Raw genomic sequence first — 18,301 nt, forward strand, 5'->3', positions numbered from 1 at the left:
AGCATAGATCATCCCAACAGCAGAGCTTTCTAATTCTGAATCATGAACAGAATGTGAAATAAGTGAATGAGTTATGATTAATAGATAATAATATAGTAATATTCTTTATATAATTTATAGTTTGTTCTTTATTCATAATTAGTTTTCTTTATTGATTACCCCATTGTTCTCTCTCTGTTCTTTATTAGTTATTATTTATTCTGCATTTTTTTTTCTTATTCCCTTTTCTTAAATCTCTAATTTTGATTCCAGACCCTAGTATTACGTTCTTGGCACGTAGAATTCGAAAACCGGGAAAACTCGGAAATATTTTCACCGTTATCGTTTTGTGCACTATGACACGCAAAACCATGGACGCTCACGCGATCATCCGCAGCAGTCCACAGCTGTTATTTAAGTTTTAAGAATGGACAGAGAAAGATTCTACTTCTTCTTCTACATATAAACAGATAAATTGAATTGGGTGACTTGTCGATTAACTAGAAGAAACCGGGGAACGAAACATAGAAATGAAAGTCTAGAGGAGGTCAACGACAACGCAACGAAAGTTCGAAATGTCGAAAGTGTTTTGTTTTCATGGATGACGTACATTTATGTACCTTAAAAAGGCAACGAATGGTAAATATAATTATGCTCCTTTTTTTTTTTATTACAATTGGACAAAAGCAGGAAGATGTGTGGGCAAATTTTTCACAAAAAATTATTTGACTGTTGATAAACCCGAGAACGATATTGTTATGTATATATCCAATGGTAATCAGTAATTGCATTTATTAATCATCTGTTTCATTATCTAACATAAGGTTATTTTTAAATACATCCCAAATAACCATATTTGTAAACTCTGTAGAGATTAGTTAAATTTAAAAAAAAAGGGGGGGGGGGGGCATCAATACTGAATGAATGGATAGATGTCAGTGAGGTTCTATTACTCCCATTCTTTTCATATAATTTAGATTTATAAAATGTATGCCAGCTTTTCATACATTGCATAGCCAAAGATAATAATGTTCATGAAATTTTTTCCCAAATTTTAATTATGATCAAACTGAGACTACATTTTGAACAATAACACTGTTATCAAGTGGTTCCAAGACAAGAATCATATTCTAGCATAATGGAGAAAATCATGATTATTTACATTTGATTGAAGCTCAAATTATTATGAGTGCATGAAATTGATAGATCTACTTTTACATTGATTAACATGAACTTAAATGTACATGAAAATATATAACCCTGTACTAGCAGGGTTCAAACTCACAACCTCAGTGTTGACTGGCTAGTGATTTAATACAGTAGTAACTACATAGACCACTCAGCTACAAAGGCCTGCCAACAATTATAAGTTACAATACAAGTACAAATGTAGTCCAAATAATTATGAAATCTTGAAAGCTATCATACTTAATTTTATTAACATATCTATACATGTCACAGAATGGCGTCAATGCAAAAATTCAAAAAAGCTTTTCTAGACGTCAAATTAATTTGAACTACATGCAATGACATGTGCATTTGTATCTTAAAGGTTGACTTCAAAAATAAGCAAAGTGCATAATGTAAAGTCAGCTTTAAAAGATGCAAAATGTAATGTTGTAAACAATGGTAAATGACAAATGTGAAATAATTCAAATGAAGGAACAAATAAGCAAATATGATACATTGTATACTAGTAAAGCAACAAACTACAACATGAACTGCTAAATAACAGGCTTCTGACTTGGGACAGAAACATACAGCATGTACAGGATGTGATGGAGTCAAACCAGTTAGTTGGTGACACATTAACCCCCCATCCTAACCTTAAATAGTGGTGTGAAAAGGACTTAACACATTTGCCATCAGATATATGTACAAAGAAAAAAGACATCTACATGTAACAAAAACATAGACCAGGCAGGGTATTTATACATCACCACAACAAAAATAACCTCTTTAAGTCTAGATTTGAGAGTTACATGTACCTCTTAGATACTGATAGCTAGTTCAAAGCTTATAACAAGGTATTAATACCACCAAACCTTGCCTGGTTAAGGTTTATTCCAGTTAGTAACCGTTACTAGTAGTAACTACAGTATACAAAATAGGTCAGGTTTTGGTGTACAATATATGCAATAATTATTGTAACTGAAGTATGTTATTACAGCTTCTCTAAATAACTTCAAAGCTTTTGCTTAGACATATATCAGTATATCATGCTTTTAAAATCACAATGTATTTTAAGTTATTGTAAGACATAATGATCATGATGATCAGAGCATGCTTTCCAGTAATTACCAAACTGTCTCATATAAAACATGTAATACATTTGTAATACATTGATACATTTCTGTAATAACCATGATAACTACATGTAGCTATACAAATGTATATATAGGCCTTACATATTATAACAGCTAAGTTTAATCCCTTGAAATCCCTTGTCTCATTGACTATAGAAGTTACCATGGTTGATTAAATATGTATTCATTATACCCCCGCTTTAAAAAAGGGGGGTTTACTGTTTAACCTCTGCCTGTCCGTCAGTCAATCCGTCCATCCCATGAATATTTTTCGTCACATTTTTCTCAGGAACTACAATACAAGGATTTCTGAAATTTGGTTTCAGGGTTTATCTAAGTCAGCTATACTGTGTGATGTGTTTTCAGATTGATCACTTGACAACTTCCTGTTTACCGAACACTTGTATGATTTTACACATGATAGCAAAGTTGAAAATTTTCGTCACATTTTTCTCAGGAACTACAATACAAAGATTTCTGAAATTTTGTTTCAGAATTTATATAAGTCAGCTATACCGTGTGATAGATTCATCACTCAACAACTTCCTGTTTACTGAACACTTGCATATTTTTACACTATTAATATTATCCACTTGCGGCGGGGTAATCATCAGTGAGCAGTAGCTCGCAGTTTCACTTGTTTAATTTGAAAATTAGTTATAAAGGCTGTGTATTTAGTTACTGCACATACATCGTCATACAAAGTTTAAAAAATTCCCTAATGCCTACCAAAAACAACAGATATATGTTACTCCTAAAGAAAATTTTAGAAACGAAGAGTAGACAACTCATGAAATTATCTGGCATAACAAAATGCATGTTATTTTCACTAATAACTTATTTAATATAAAAAAGAAGATGTGGTATGATTGCCAATGAGACAACTGTCCATAAGAGACCAAAATGACACAGAAATTAACAACTATACTACTATAGGGCACCGTACAGCCTTCAACAATGAGAAAATCCCATACTGCATAGTCAGCTTTAAAAAGTCCCAAAATGACCATGTAAAACAATTGAAACGAGAAAACTTAGGGTCTTATTTATGTACAAAAAATGAACAAAAAACAAATATGTAACACATAAAAAAACGACAACCACTGAGTTACAGGCTCCTCAATTAAGTTATCCCCTTGACCGCATGTACATTTGTACTGGTAACTGATGAAAAAGATTGGCATTAATTTATTTAGCCAGAGATCAAATTTAACCACTTTGATACACCATTGAATTCATACAACAGGCATATGGATTCAATAAGATGGATTAGAACATTCAAATGATTTAATACTTTTATATATATATATAGTATAAAACTATTATAATTTTTTTTCAGGGCAAGTCTAGATCTTTTGGTCTTCTTTTTAAATATCAAAATAAGTCAATTTTGCCATACAACATGTATAAAAATATTTAAGGCAATTTGTCAGATATTTTAATTTCATTTCATTTTACATTATTTCTTTTAGCATTTTCTATGGAAGTACATGTACTTCAAGAAGAAGAAGAAGCTAAGCAACAGAATGCAATTCTCTGAGGCATTGATTTACATGTATGTGCATATAAAGAGCAGCCGGCAATTATTTTATGACCAGAGGTATGTACATGTAATAAAAAGGATAACTTTGTTTGAATATTTTGTTTTTGTCAGACTATCTACATGTTACACATTTTGATTTCGTGTAAGCAGTGAATTTTATTTTTTTTCTACTGGACCATTTTATCAAAAATAGCATTGGAAGCTCTATATACACAACATTGCTTGTTCTTTTTATAAGACCACACACAATTTTTGGGGATTGTATAATGGAAAGGTGTCTGCTGCATCCGAAGACACATTGGTTTTCGAAAATATAATTTAGGTTTAAGTGCATTAATCTTTATGAATTTTGTTTAGAAGATCCAATACCGAAAAAAAGGTTGGAATGATTTTGGGGATGATGGTCGGAAGTCCCAACCGTTTAGGAAAATGGGCCAAAAAGAAGCATTTTCTTAGTTTCAGAAAAATAACTTGTTTATAAGTATTTCAATTGCTCTGAAATTGTACCACAATGTTTAAAACCAAAAATACAAGGTTTTAATTCAGTTTAGGGGTTATAATGGGGCCAAAGTTTAGGAATAAGGGGTCAAAAACAAGCATTTTTCTAGTTTCCAGTCAATAACTTGTGTGTAATTGTATAGATCTCCCTGAAATTGTACCACAATGTTCCATATATTAACAAGGAGAAGGCTGGGATAGAGTTTTGGGTTAGTTGCCCAAAATATGTAGGATTTAGGGGCAAAAAGGGGCCAAAAAGAAGCATGTTTCTACTTTGCAGACAATAACTTGTGTTTAAGTGACTCATAGGCAGTTTTAGGGGGGAAGCCCAGGAGGCCCTGGCCCCCCTTTTCTGGTAAAGTTTTGGATGATTATATAGGGAATAACTGAGGCATGTCCGGATTGGCTCCCCTCTTAGGCAGTCAGTGGGCCCCCCACTTATGATAATTTCTGGATCCGCCACCGAGTGTATGGATCTCTCTGAAATTGTACTACAAGGTTCCATACTACAAAAGAAAGGATGGGATTGAGTTTTAGGGTTGTTGTTCCGAGGGGGATTTTAATAAGTTATGGGGGGATATTTCGTTTCATGCAATAATGTTCAGCAAAGTAAGATCTACAAATGTACAAGGGTCAACATAACCAAAATGTTCAATGGACCCCTTAAGGTGGTACCTAACACTACAGGGAGATAACTCTGTAAAATCAGCTAAAGGTTTTAATTACATTGTGTTGTTAAGGGGAAATTAAGTTTTTCAAAGATCAAAATAAGTTTTTGTCAAAATGCTATAAAACCAGTTTAATTTTTCTGATAAAGGGTTTTGTTCAAATTTTTTGAAATTTGTATATTTTTGTCAAAGGGTCAATAATTTTAAGAAAATTAAACGAGCCAAATTAATTTTAGTTTAAGTGTTGGGTACCACCTTAAGGAGTTGTTGCCCTTTATAGTCAATTTTTAACAACTTTCTCGTAAATTTTGCAATCTTGTCCTCTGTTGTGTTTTGAGCAAGAATTAAAGAAGATAAAGAGAAACTTAACAGGCTTAACAAGCAATACAAGATCAATAAAATATGTTTACAAGAGTTTTGCCTCTTGGAAATAGATATTGTAAGGAAAATACATGTAGCATCTCACACATGTCTACTTTTCTTGTAGATTATTTTCATGATTTTTATAATTTATGAAAAATGTTAAAAAAAGAACATACTTATTTGTTGTGGTTATTGCTTTTTGACAGCAAATTTTATGTATCCATCAAATGGTGAGGTACATTGAAACACTGTTCTTTTATTAAATGCATGAAGTATACAGATGGTAACACAAATGACAACATGTTATGTTCATGAGTTTAATATTTATAGATAAATGTTGTATTTCAACAATTTTGCCTATGAAGCAGAAAATCAAGATTTAATAAACCGAAGTTAATGCCCAAATGGATTTTTTTAAACTTAGGCAGAAGAATAGTTTATTATCATGATTATTTATACATGATATATATATATATGAGAAAGTTCATGCTCAGTCTGCACGGTTAGCCACTAGTCTGATGCCCCAGACTAGTTAAATTTCATTCGGACTAGTGAGTTTATGCAAAACTTTGTTTTGCCAAATAAGAAAAATGTCAGAATATTGGTCTTCGGACTAGTAGTTGAAAAAGTTTTTGGTGCAGACTGCATGCTATACATATATTTGTTGTTTATTTTTAAATTGTTTCCATTTTTTGTTTCCACTAGTAAAACTTTAAAAGTATTAATTAGTTCATACTATATGTACATCTAGTTTTTGTCTGGACTTTTGGATTAACTTAAAATTTATAATTTTAGCTTGTTACCAAATGAAAGGAAAGTGCAGTATTAGAATCACTGAGGTACATGTTACGATGTACATGTAGGTGCAGATCTAGATGTCCTGTAAAAAAAAAACTGGTATCAAAGTAAGTTCATATGTAGAATTGTATTTGATTTAAATAATTTAATGTTATCTATTCAAAACTTTTTCAAGTGTAAATGTACATGTATGCAGTTGTTTATTTTTCATGTCTTTCTGATGTCAAGTATGCATCAAGGAAACCTTACCAGTCTCATCTGCTTCTGCTGCACACGTATGAGAAATGAGAAGCTCAAATAATTATAGCATTTGCATCACAGACCGTATAATATGAATTGTATATTTTACAAGATCAAAAGTTGTTCTCGTCTTCAATATACATTAAATATCTGCCACTGTACATTAAATTAAACAAGAAAAAATTATTTAATAATATTCTTTTAACTGTAGAATGTTTTTAAAGAACTAGAATATTGATATAAGGAGATGGGGTATGATCCTCAATGTGACAACTATCAATTAAAAAACTAAAGAACAAAGATAAAACATTTACTGGTCACTCGACTCACTGTTAGACAATGAACAATAATCAAAATCCATACCATAAAGTAACATTCAACTTGTTTAAGGATGCAAAATGTGAACCATTTAAAAATTAAAACTACATATTGTATGGCAGACATTGGTTAATATGTTTATGGAATGATTGTAAGGTGTTTATATTTGTCTTGCAAGTACAATTCTTGCCAGATTTTTATAAAACTTATGCTATACTTTAATATCAGCAATATCTTGGTCAAGTTCACTACTTTTGACAGATTGACTATTTTCAAAAGAGTTATGCCCCTTGAAAATATTGAATAAAGGAAAATGGCCTTGTAAGCGCTCTCATCGGTTTAATTTTTATAAAACACATAGTATACTGTAATACTGCCCTTGAAGGTCTGTTTTAAATATTTCATATACATATGTTCAAGAAAAAGAACCTTTTTTCAAAGCACATTTTTTTATTTATAATTTTATTCAAGTGCCTTTTTTAATTATTGCCCCTTGATAGATGCAATATGTGCAACTCAGTGGACATTGAAACTCTATTCTGTTATTTTTATTTTCAGGAACTGAAAAGTAAAGAAACAGAACCAAAGAACATTCATTTTAGATTAATACAATATTGAACTCAAAATTCAATCTAGTTGTCTTTCTTAATCATAGATATAAGAAGATGTGGTATTAGTGCCAATGAAACAACTCTCCATCCAGGTCATAATTTGTAAAAGTAAACCATTACAGTTCAAAGTACGGTTTTCAAAACAGAGCTCACACGAAACAGCAAGCCATTAAGGGCCACAAAAGTGGCTGCATACACTAGCACCTGTAATAGCTACATGCAGCAGTGTAGACAATTACATATCAATGTGTATGGTGATATATATAGCAATAGAAATATCACATCCATCAGAGGGAAATAGAATATAGACAAAAGAAATACCAAATACATCAGATTAGAATAGATTATCAACAATAGAAATGGTGTATGTCACAGAGACAAACATATGAAAATAGAATATAGACACTTAAAATTTGGTATGTCATAGAGATGAAAATAGAATATAGACAATAGAATTAGGGTATGTCAAAGAGGCAAACATAGAATGGATGATGTCAAAGAGACAAACATATGAAAATAGAACATAGACAATAGAAATGGGGTATGTCAAAGAGACAAACATATGAAAATAGGACATAGACAATAGAAATGGTGTATGCCTAAGAGACAAAAATATGAAAATAGGACATAGACAATAGAAATGGTGTATGCCTAAGAGACAAAAATATGAAAATAGGACATAGACAATAGAAATGGTGTATGCCTAAGAGACAAAAATATGAAAATAGAGGCACAACAACTTAATAAAAAAAAGTTTTACTAGATATACAATACAAATTATGGAGCACTGACTGATAATTATTTTTCTGCATAAAGGAATGCTAATGTATACAGTTGCTTTTTATTTGTTAGAGCTTTTGATTTTGCCATGTATTTTCTGTGGAATCCAGTAATTCGGGTTATTCAAATCGTCATATTGAAGTATTTACACTCAAAATGAGTTCCTGACAGAAGAAAAAAAGATGATGAAGAAGAAAAACATCAACAACATTCATACCATTAAAAACAAACCAAACAAAAATACATATAAAGTACATGAAAAAATAAATGCATTTGAAAAATTAAAAAAAAAAAACATAAAAAAAATATATATATAGGACCAATATAAAAACATATAAAAACATATGTTTGGGCCGAACATATGAAAACATATGTTTAAGCCAAACATATGAAAACATATGTTTAGGTCTGGGATGAAAACATATGAAAAACATATGTTTATAAAAAACATATGAAAAACATATGTTTTTCATATGATTACATGTATGAAAAACATATGTTTTTCATATGATTTTATAAACATATGTTTTTCATATGTTTAACATATGTTTTTCATATGATCAAAAACATATGTTTTCATGTCGGGCCTAAACATATGTTTACATATGTTTTCAAACATATGAAAAACATATGTTAAACATATGAAAACATATGTTGCAATTTTTCCTATGTATACCGACTCCATTGCTGATGCTCATGACAAAAAAAATATTCCAACAAAATATGTTGCGCCATAAATCGACCCTGCATATTTTTACAGTCACTTTGACTAATTGCAAAGCTTAACACTGGATAGGTGACTCCTATCAAGATCCAAATATTTTAATAGTTTTAGATTTTCGAATACAAAAAAAACATTGTTAATTTGCATGAAAACAGGAAATTGTATAGCAAAGATACTACGATTTTACTACTGTTGGTGTTTCAATAGTCTTGCTGTATTGCCTTGACGTTTCACTGTTGGATTTTAAACCTATCTGAGAAGTTTGATTATCGCTATTTTGTGGATTTTTCCTTTGATTTTTTTCTGTGATAATTTTTATATCATGCTTCTCGCTTGAGATGGAAAATTATCGCTATAAGCTAAGGAGCCACGTGGCCGTTGCTAATGAAATTGGCATGAAATTGACAACGTCGTCATAGGTAAAGTTGCGATAAACAGATTATCATTGGTCATCTCAACTCGATTGCATTTCTCACTTTCACCGTGACCGTCTCAAGCGAAAAAATCAATCTCGTTGAGATAACCAACGATAATCTATAAATGTCGGTTAACTAGCAATGCTTAGATTAATTGCTAGATACCGATTCACAAATTGATATTTTTTTCAAAAGAATATATGACAACTATACAAATATACGACACCTTTTTATTTTTTCTATTGTTTAGTTTTCTAATTTTTTTTAGTTATTCAAAACTATTTTCCATTTTGTAGATTAACATTACATCATATATGATATACACTATATTTTAATTTCACTTACCACATAAAGAAAGATTTTACGTCTTGTCAATACAGAAACAACTCCACATATTCTAATTATACTTAGAATAGGAATCAGAGCTAAAAGTGAAATCTTCAGAAAATCGAACAACACTCCAATGTTTATGGTTTCTTCATCGAGTATGTATAAACCTGTTGTTATCCATCTCCGGTCCAGTAACCATGAAAAGCCATAGAAACATACCAAAACGATAAACGTTGATTCGAGTAACTAGAAAATAATGATCACGATATGAGTGTTGTTTGTGGGTAAAAAAAAGTGCTTTAAACTCTTGTTATCATTGTTGCATGTATGTATGATTTTTTTGGGTGATTCACACCATTTTAAGCACCGCATTCAGTTTTTATCGGTGAAGGAAGTCGGATAAAACCACCGAACTTCGATAGGAAAACTGACAATCCTAGTCAAATAATATGTGGGTCGAGTGCACCGGCACGAGCTGGGTTCTAATTCACAACATCAGGGTTGACTGGCTATTGATTAAAGTAGTTACTATTCAAACCACTCGGCCACCGAGACCAAACGTGTATATATGACGTCAAACTATAATTTGTAGAGGTACAACGAATGTCCGAACTGAAACAACTCACCGGCAAACTGGTAATTCGTGTAAAATAAACATCGAATTCAAACGTACCTGTACCATTAGGGATGAAAGAGAGGTGCAATATACCAAATAGACATTCGAACGCATAAGTCTCACTACCTCTTTTGAATTTGTTGGTAGAAAGCTGATAACGTTTTCTTACTGACAATGTGTTAATTAAAAAAATCATTTTTAAAATTTATCTTTCTAAAAATCTTAATTCACGCAATAAAATTACTCTATGTCATTAATTTGCAGTTGGCAATTTCCGTTTTTCCATTATATTTATTATCGAAGTGTACTTAATTGAACAGGATTAAAAACGTATAATATATTTCGCGGTCAATATTTAGATCAAACAAACTATTTTATGACGTTTACTTACCGTCATCACTATGCTTGCCCCAACATACACAGCAACAGGGATCTCAAGTTTCCGGTTATTCTTAAATAACTGCCTGAAATGTACAAGCACCGACTTATTTTCATGTGTAAATACTCATGTCGTACCTTACTTTGTAGCCATGGTGTTGGTTTTGTGTTTTGAAGTGTTTCTTGTTGTTTTATATTTCTTTTAAATACTCATTATGAATGATAATTTGTATAATATTGTGTACGCCAGACTGTAAAAAAGCCAAAAAAGAACAGGAAAAGAAAGAAGTAGAGAATTCGGACCAAAAAAGTCGAATTGATTAAGTAATATCATGTACATATATCACAATAAATAACATTGAAATGTGTGTGAAATCAAATGATTTGCTGTATCTTTAAGGAAGTCAGTGTTCTCAGTTTCAAAATAAATAGCTTTAAATAGCACTAGAATATATTGATAGGGGAATAATTGAGAAAAGCAAAAAATATAGATCAATGTACTTGTTTTCAAAATAAAAGCAATTTGAGTTGAGGCAGGAACATGTTCTCTCTTGGCTTTTCATAGCTTTATCATTGACAAGTTAAAGTTCTCAAAAACTATCAAAAAGTTAATAAGATTTTATAAGACTTTAACAAATGGCTAATAATTATACATGTAAAAGATTTATAAAAAGTCAATTGACAAAACTTTTTAAGACATTCACATGAATAAAACCAGAGGATTTCGAAAATCTTACAAAAATTTCAAAACATGACAAGCGAACATTCTTAACTGTGTTTAGTTTTGATTGTTTCAGATAAGGGTATATCATTTTCAAAATGTCTCTACAACCGATAGGTTCAAGTGACAGCATTTGAGCAATTGAAATTCTAGTGCATGAATTCCTTATTAATCAGACAAGTTCAGCATGTTATATTGAGAATTCATTGATACATCATTATAATCTAGTCAAGATCTTTTATCCGACATGTTTGATCGGTGTGTCTCAACGTTGTAAGTATAATGGAAACGTCAACGTCAACTATTTATCACAACCACATGGTCCAAGAAAACTTCGACTCAAATAACGTCATGTATTCTGATAGTTATAGGCTAGATTAACTTTATTTTATATACCTTTCAACAAATAAAAATGCGTAAATTGTTCTGAGGAGTCCTGATTGTTTCTTCTCATCTGTTTGAGATAGCTCGTCTGTTATTTCTGTGTACTGATGAATCCTATCATGTATGATCAACACACATATCTTTGGAGGAAAAGAAAGATAACAATAAGTACTTCAACTTAAATTACCTGTTTCAGTCAATGCATTTTTTCTCATTGCTGTATGTAGTTTTTTTAACCAATTGTATATAATATAGGCATTCTTGTTCTGCACCATTGCCTTTGGCATATTTGGTGTAGTTGTGTAAATAATTATTTTGTTTGTATGTAGAAAAATAAATATTATTAAGCATGTTAAGTAGATATAGATGCCTACAACAATATCCAAAAATGATTAAAGTCATGCAACATGTGCAAAGTTTCCTAGAAAATATACGTATATGTATCAAGTAAATTATGCATACAGGAAAGATCATGGGATGATCAATTGAAAGAAAGTAGCATAAGTGCATATGGTTATGAAGAGAAAAAGACACTCAAAAAGGAAAATCATTACAGTTGGTTATAAATAGAAAAATACGCATCAAAAAGGAACTAAACTTATTTTGGTACACAATCCCTTGTTTATAACATGCATACATAAATTTGGATAGATGCTTGAGTCATGAAACCAGTGATGACTAAAGATACAACACGTTTACCTGCGAAAACAGTTCGATAACAAACATTCCAATGGCAACTCCTGATGTTGATTCTAAATTTGACGAGCAGTTTATCTTAAAAAAAATCAACAAGATACAGTTATTGATACAAATTAGAAAAATATTGAATGATCAATCGAAATAGAAAACCACAAACAGTAATGTAGTATGTCAACATGAAATAGTTATTAAAAAATTCACGCCTGAAGTAAAAAAATATTGGTTGCCCCATCAAAAAATCCAGTCCCACTAATGCCTTTAAATTTTCAAGAAATTTTATCCCTGAGTTATCGCCTTTTGTTGGTTTTTTTTTGACAAACAGAAGATTAAACAATAGTTTCAAATAATACCTTAGATTCAATTAGCAATATATCTCGTTGTTTTGATGGTTTGATGGTTATAATCCTGGTACCTTTTGATAACTATTAATCTTTTTTCTATTGAGAATACATAACGCATTTTTTTAATTAGAAATTCAATTTGTACATATAACACCGTTGCATGACAAACTCACATTACTTCTTTCGGAGACATTTCTTATGTAGTGCCTCATAAGAAAATATTCTTCGGTCTTCATGTTCGTCGTTTTTTTTCTTATTATTTTGGTATTGCCAGATTTCTGTGACTTACATGTTCGATAACCACTTTGTTATCATATTAAACTAATATTTCTTTCCAAATTGAACAGACTGAACAGAAAAAAATTTTGATCAAGCCAGTTAAAAAATCAACATCTTCAATTAATGCAATCATAAGTAGATAACAATATTAGGTAAACTAAAACCCTCTTATATAAAAATAAATACTTCGATATTTTTTAAAAGGTAAATAACTTATATAACCACTCGGGGACCTTTTAAAGCTGCATGCGGTACATGTATGGGCATTTTTTAATTGTTGAAGGACGTATGGTGACCTAGAGAACATAATTTCTGTCATTTTGGTCTCTTGAGAAGAGTTTTTTGGCAATCATACTAAATCTTTTTGTTTATACTTAAATACATATAACAGGTATAAAAATGTGTAACTTTCTTACAAAACGGTAAACTGTCCAATCGTAATAGCTACATGGATATTCCTGAAATAGATAGATTAAGAATCGAATAAAATCCTAATATAAAATATAATCAAAATTAAAAAACAATACACTAAAAATATTACAGGAAATCCCTATGCTAAAACATATTTAACAAAAACATTTGTTAATCTTAAGAATCAATATGTAGATACTCTTTACAAAATGGTGAATTATTTCAACACCTTTTTGCTACGTCGAAAAACACTATTTATTGAAAAAATCTAATTTATACACTCAGTCTGTTACTTACATCCTTTCTCATAACTGATCCCATTATTAAGAATGTCAGTGTCAGCAAGGTATTTAGTGTTACAATGATTGTTATCTGAAATATGATAGAATCATACACTAGTATGTATACAATGATTCATTTATTTTACCATGATTACAAAAAAAGAAGTATATGTGACCATGATTACAATAAAATAAAATAATAATTAACCATGATAACATAACAATTTACTTTGATAAAAATAATATGAAATTTCTGAAAGCTATTTAGTAAGGTTCCCTATTTAAAAAGAATGAAAAGTCAAACAAAACGCAAAACGCCTTGCATGTTCGCGTTTAATTCGGAACAAATCATGGTGGCACGATATTGTTAGCTGACATGAAGACGGATATCAATTGCTCAGGCCATAAGGAAAATTAGACGGAAATTTTGGTCAAATGAATATAGGACTGTCTCACGGAAAACGGCGGTCTAACAATTGATAAATGTCTAGTTAATGACATAGAATTGCCTGGCTATGTCATTTCATGTTTGCATAATCAAATTGTGTTTGGTTTTATTCGTACATGTATGTTGTTATAATATCCCCCTAATAAGATGTATACCAAAATCTGTTCTCCATTTTTTCAACATGTCTTTAGCCAATAGGATTAAGATAAACGCTAACTTAGTCCCATTGCCGTCAAAGCCCTGTAAGCACTAATTCATATATTAAGTTAAAAGCCTTCTTCATTTTATTGTTTTACTAAAACGGCTTGGTGGTAAAAATCTATAATTAACCTCTATAAAGTGACATTCAAAATGTATTCAACATTCACGAAACTCATCGGTGGCCCTTAAAATCAATACAAAATGAAGGCCATATAAAATATCAAACCAGTACAGTATTTCAATGTGTGTCAATTGGCAGCAGAAAACCTTATCTCTACAACATCGTATAAACATTATGTTTTCCAAAATTAAACTGTAAATAGATAAAGTATACAGGAGCCTCTGGCCTTTGTAAGTCTTGTATGATTTTTAATCTTAGTTTCTTGTGTATAATTCGGAGTTTAGTATGACGTCCATTTTCACTGTACTAGTATGCATATTTTTTAGTGGCCAGCTGAAGGACACCTACGGGTGCGGGAATTCTCGCTTCATTGAAGACCCATTAGTGGCCTTCGGCTGTTGTCTGCTCTATGGTCGGGTGGTTGTCGCTTTGACACATTCACCATTTTCTTTCTCAATTTTATGTACACTCCAACTACGTGGTAGGTTATACTCTTTGTAAACAAAATTAGTTAACACCAACGATATATTTGACATTAAATGACATTTGACTTATGAAAACCTTAATCAAACCTCACGATTTAAAGCGAATTCGCAAATAAAATACGAATACAGTATAATAATTTTCAATTCGAAATGACGCCGTTGCTTTTAATCTTTTTTTCAGCATCTTTAGTTCTCAAGTTTAAATAACTTACCACATACAGGCTTTTCTTCCATCTTTTAAGAATGATAATCAACCCAGCAAACCTAATAATCATGCAACATGACACCAGCACGATGCTACCAATAGCTAAGAATGCATACAAATCTCCGATATTATCTATATAGTCTCTGTTCACGTGGTTTGATACACCAAATATGGCCGCTAATACTATGAATGCTAACTCCAGTAACTAAAAAACAAGAATTGTATAAACTCAAAAGGGATATGAAATACACATTTTCGTTCAAGCATACATGTATAGTTAAAGAACACATATCTCTAATGAAAATATATTGTTTTCTGAATTTTTAAATGCATTTTTATGAATTTATTAATGTAGTCATTCATTTGTTTATTCCATTTTTTTTAAATAAGTTTTTTTTATCATTACTTTTTTTGTGTGTTAAGAGAATATTTAATTGAAAATTTAAAAATATATACATTGTAGTTTGCATAAGACTTTTTCGGTGTTTCGTACATGTATATAAAAGCAAACGGATAAAACAAGATGAAAAAAAAACAGTTGCAAAAAAGTTAGTTTTACACTAAAAAATAACAAATGTATTGTTTAGTACGCTAGACACATGGGTCGTCTGAATTAGATTAACCAATGGTGCTCAAATCAAAACAGCTAAATAGCATTGAAAAATTCTCAAAAAAGTGTGCTAAATATAGGTTTATTCACGTGAGTATATGGGAAAACAAATAAGTTTCACACAAGGAAATATTGAAAATTATGATAGAGATAAATAATAATACAAACCATCATGAAAACTGCTAAACATATGTATAACGATAATAAGATACTCCTAAAAATAGATTAATTGTCGTGTTAAAAAAGAAAAGACCTATATGAATCAATGTACATGTACATACATATATTCAAACCATAAAATACCATTGTATAAACCTAAAGAAGATACATGTAGTTAAATTTCGATTGGTGTTTGGTTGTTGCAATACGTCATATTGCATATATTTTTTAAATAATCAACATCTTTTTAAAAGGAAAATTTCATTTCTTAGCAAGATGCACATTTTTGTTGAAATAAGTCAGTAACCGTAAAACTTACTTGCGGCCAACTCCTTATCAGAACAGAAAAGAACATGTTAACTAAAACCCTTGCTGTCGATTGGTCTACAGTTGGTTATCTCTTCGAGTAAAAACTATCACCATAACCGCACATTCACACAAACAAAAGCATGATTAAGATGTGTATTAATATGTACAGTATACCTTGGCTTATCACGTCTAACTAAATGATTTAACCATGGAATCAAATGCATCGTTTGCTTGGTCTCTCTCTCGACATTCACTCGTTGATTTTCCTTAAATTCTTTGCTGATAAGAATAGGTCCTACGAACTGCAATATAGACATGTTTAATTTGACATTTAAATTGATATACCGTGTAGGCAGGGCAATTATACCGGTCACTCAGAACAATGTCTATGCAAATGTGTCGAGATGTTTGTGCCGAAGCAAATGCCACATGACTAAATAACAAATTATTTTGAATTTACTACATGTACTAAGTGTTCTTCATAACCTCATGTTCAAGTTTCATAGTGTACCATTTTATGAACTGTGTACATTTTGACATTAAAAAATGCTGTTTGTGAAAAGATTTCTCGGATATCATGAAAATAATGTTAACTTATTAAAATTAATCATCTCGTTATGAAAAAAACCCACTTTATTTGAGTAAAAGGATAACACGAAATTAACTAGCAAAATGCCTCAAAGTTCAAAGGCATTTTGCTAGTTAATTTCGTGTTATCCTTTTACTCCAATAAAGTGTGGTTTTTTTTTTTCATAACGAGATGATTTAGTTTAATAAGTTAACATTACTTACATGACATCCCGAAAATTGTTTTGCTGTCCCCGAGTACTTTTATGAAATGTATGTTTAAAACCTGGAGTCCTGTTTAACTTAAAAGCAAAATCGCGGGCATGTTTAGCTTGGTTTAAAGTATTTTATCTCTTAAAGGAAGAATTTTTGTAAAAGATCTTATTTCTGGTGAATATAAGAAAGGATATCAAAGTCATATAGGTACACGGAGACAGGACAATATTGTTACGCCCTCTCTCCCTCTCTCTTTTTCAAAGTCCGTTATCATTTTGTTTTTTATTATATTCCATTTTTTTCCGTTTCTGTATACTATGAACAGAGACATACAATACATTATATGTCTCTGCTATGACATACGTATCCATAATATAAATATTAAAGTATTTAATTTGCTATTAACTATCAATTCTAAGTTTCTTCGAATTCTTCATGGCGATCACTGCTATATTATAAAGAGTGTCTATATATATTACAGTAGTATTTTAATCATAGTATACAGTACCTGCAGATAAACGCAAAAATAATTGTCCTATCACCGTCCGAGAAAATTATCATACGATTGGTTCTCAATGTTAAAACGGGTAGTTTTTGTTTAAACCGGTAGTCATGTCTGACATAAAAGTCGGTCTGATGGCGGAATAAATATCCGGACGCCTTTATTTTCGTTTTTCTCCCAAAATAATCCAAACTGAATTGTCATAAGAATGGATGACAAATGCGACTATCCATGGTACCTATAGGACAAAGAGGCATGATAATCAATTTATTGTGGGAGGAAGAGAAGCGACACACAAAATGAGGTCTTATCGTTTAATATTATAGATGTTCAGGTAGAAATACGCAAATAACATCTTGCTTCGTATATCACAGAAACGAAAAATTAGTTCATTGTTAGGAGGTTGTTCTCACGGGAGGCGTATTTAAATAAAATCAATAGTGACTTGTCCCGTTAGTTTAGACTGTTCCTCGTGAGGGTAAGGACACTTTAACATTCTTAAAGAAAAAGGTGTTCGACATACAAGGAACTTTCTACGCCTGAATAAGTTTCCTTAGAACTATTTGGCAAAACATTACAGAATTATGGATCCATAATGCTTTTCAGTTAGTACCTTTTGGGCTTTCAAACTTATCTTTATTTCAGAGTCCCTGCTGATTATGTCCTAGAGATACAATTACATGACATACAAACTTCAAGCCTAGTACCTGTGACGAGTTTTTACATTTTTCATATGAGTGATTTTAGAGCATTGGTGATGAACGTCTTTTCGATTATAAGACTGAATTAAAGGA

The 18,301-nt window shown here is 31.0% G+C and overlaps 1 protein-coding gene and 1 long non-coding RNA gene across 2 annotated transcripts in view; one reads left to right on the forward strand and one right to left on the reverse strand.

Annotated features, from left to right (window-relative positions):
* LOC134684958 (uncharacterized) overlaps positions 1 to 18,301 on the reverse strand; it is a 46,122-nt gene that overhangs the window by 15,185 nt on the left and 12,636 nt on the right. The window contains exons 11-19 of the mRNA XM_063544281.1: positions 16,397 to 16,524; positions 15,923 to 15,968; positions 15,152 to 15,349; positions 13,701 to 13,775; positions 13,409 to 13,450; positions 12,373 to 12,447; positions 11,686 to 11,813; positions 10,582 to 10,654; positions 9,590 to 9,820 (exon numbers count right to left, since the gene is read on the reverse strand). Of these exons, the coding sequence (XP_063400351.1) occupies positions 9,590 to 9,820; positions 10,582 to 10,654; positions 11,686 to 11,813; positions 12,373 to 12,447; positions 13,409 to 13,450; positions 13,701 to 13,775; positions 15,152 to 15,349; positions 15,923 to 15,968; positions 16,397 to 16,524 (996 nt within the window). The remainder of the gene's footprint in view (positions 1 to 9,589; positions 9,821 to 10,581; positions 10,655 to 11,685; positions 11,814 to 12,372; positions 12,448 to 13,408; positions 13,451 to 13,700; positions 13,776 to 15,151; positions 15,350 to 15,922; positions 15,969 to 16,396; positions 16,525 to 18,301) is intronic.
* On the forward strand, positions 315 to 7,852 carry LOC134684221 (uncharacterized). The gene is made up of 4 exons (XR_010101206.1): positions 315 to 618; positions 3,758 to 3,885; positions 6,153 to 6,262; positions 7,272 to 7,852. It is a non-coding gene; the product is annotated as an uncharacterized LOC134684221 (long non-coding RNA).

The sequence above is a fragment of the Mytilus trossulus genome, chromosome 9, assembly GCF_036588685.1.
Source record: "Mytilus trossulus isolate FHL-02 chromosome 9, PNRI_Mtr1.1.1.hap1, whole genome shotgun sequence".
Taxonomy (NCBI): Eukaryota; Metazoa; Mollusca; class Bivalvia; order Mytilida; family Mytilidae; genus Mytilus; species Mytilus trossulus.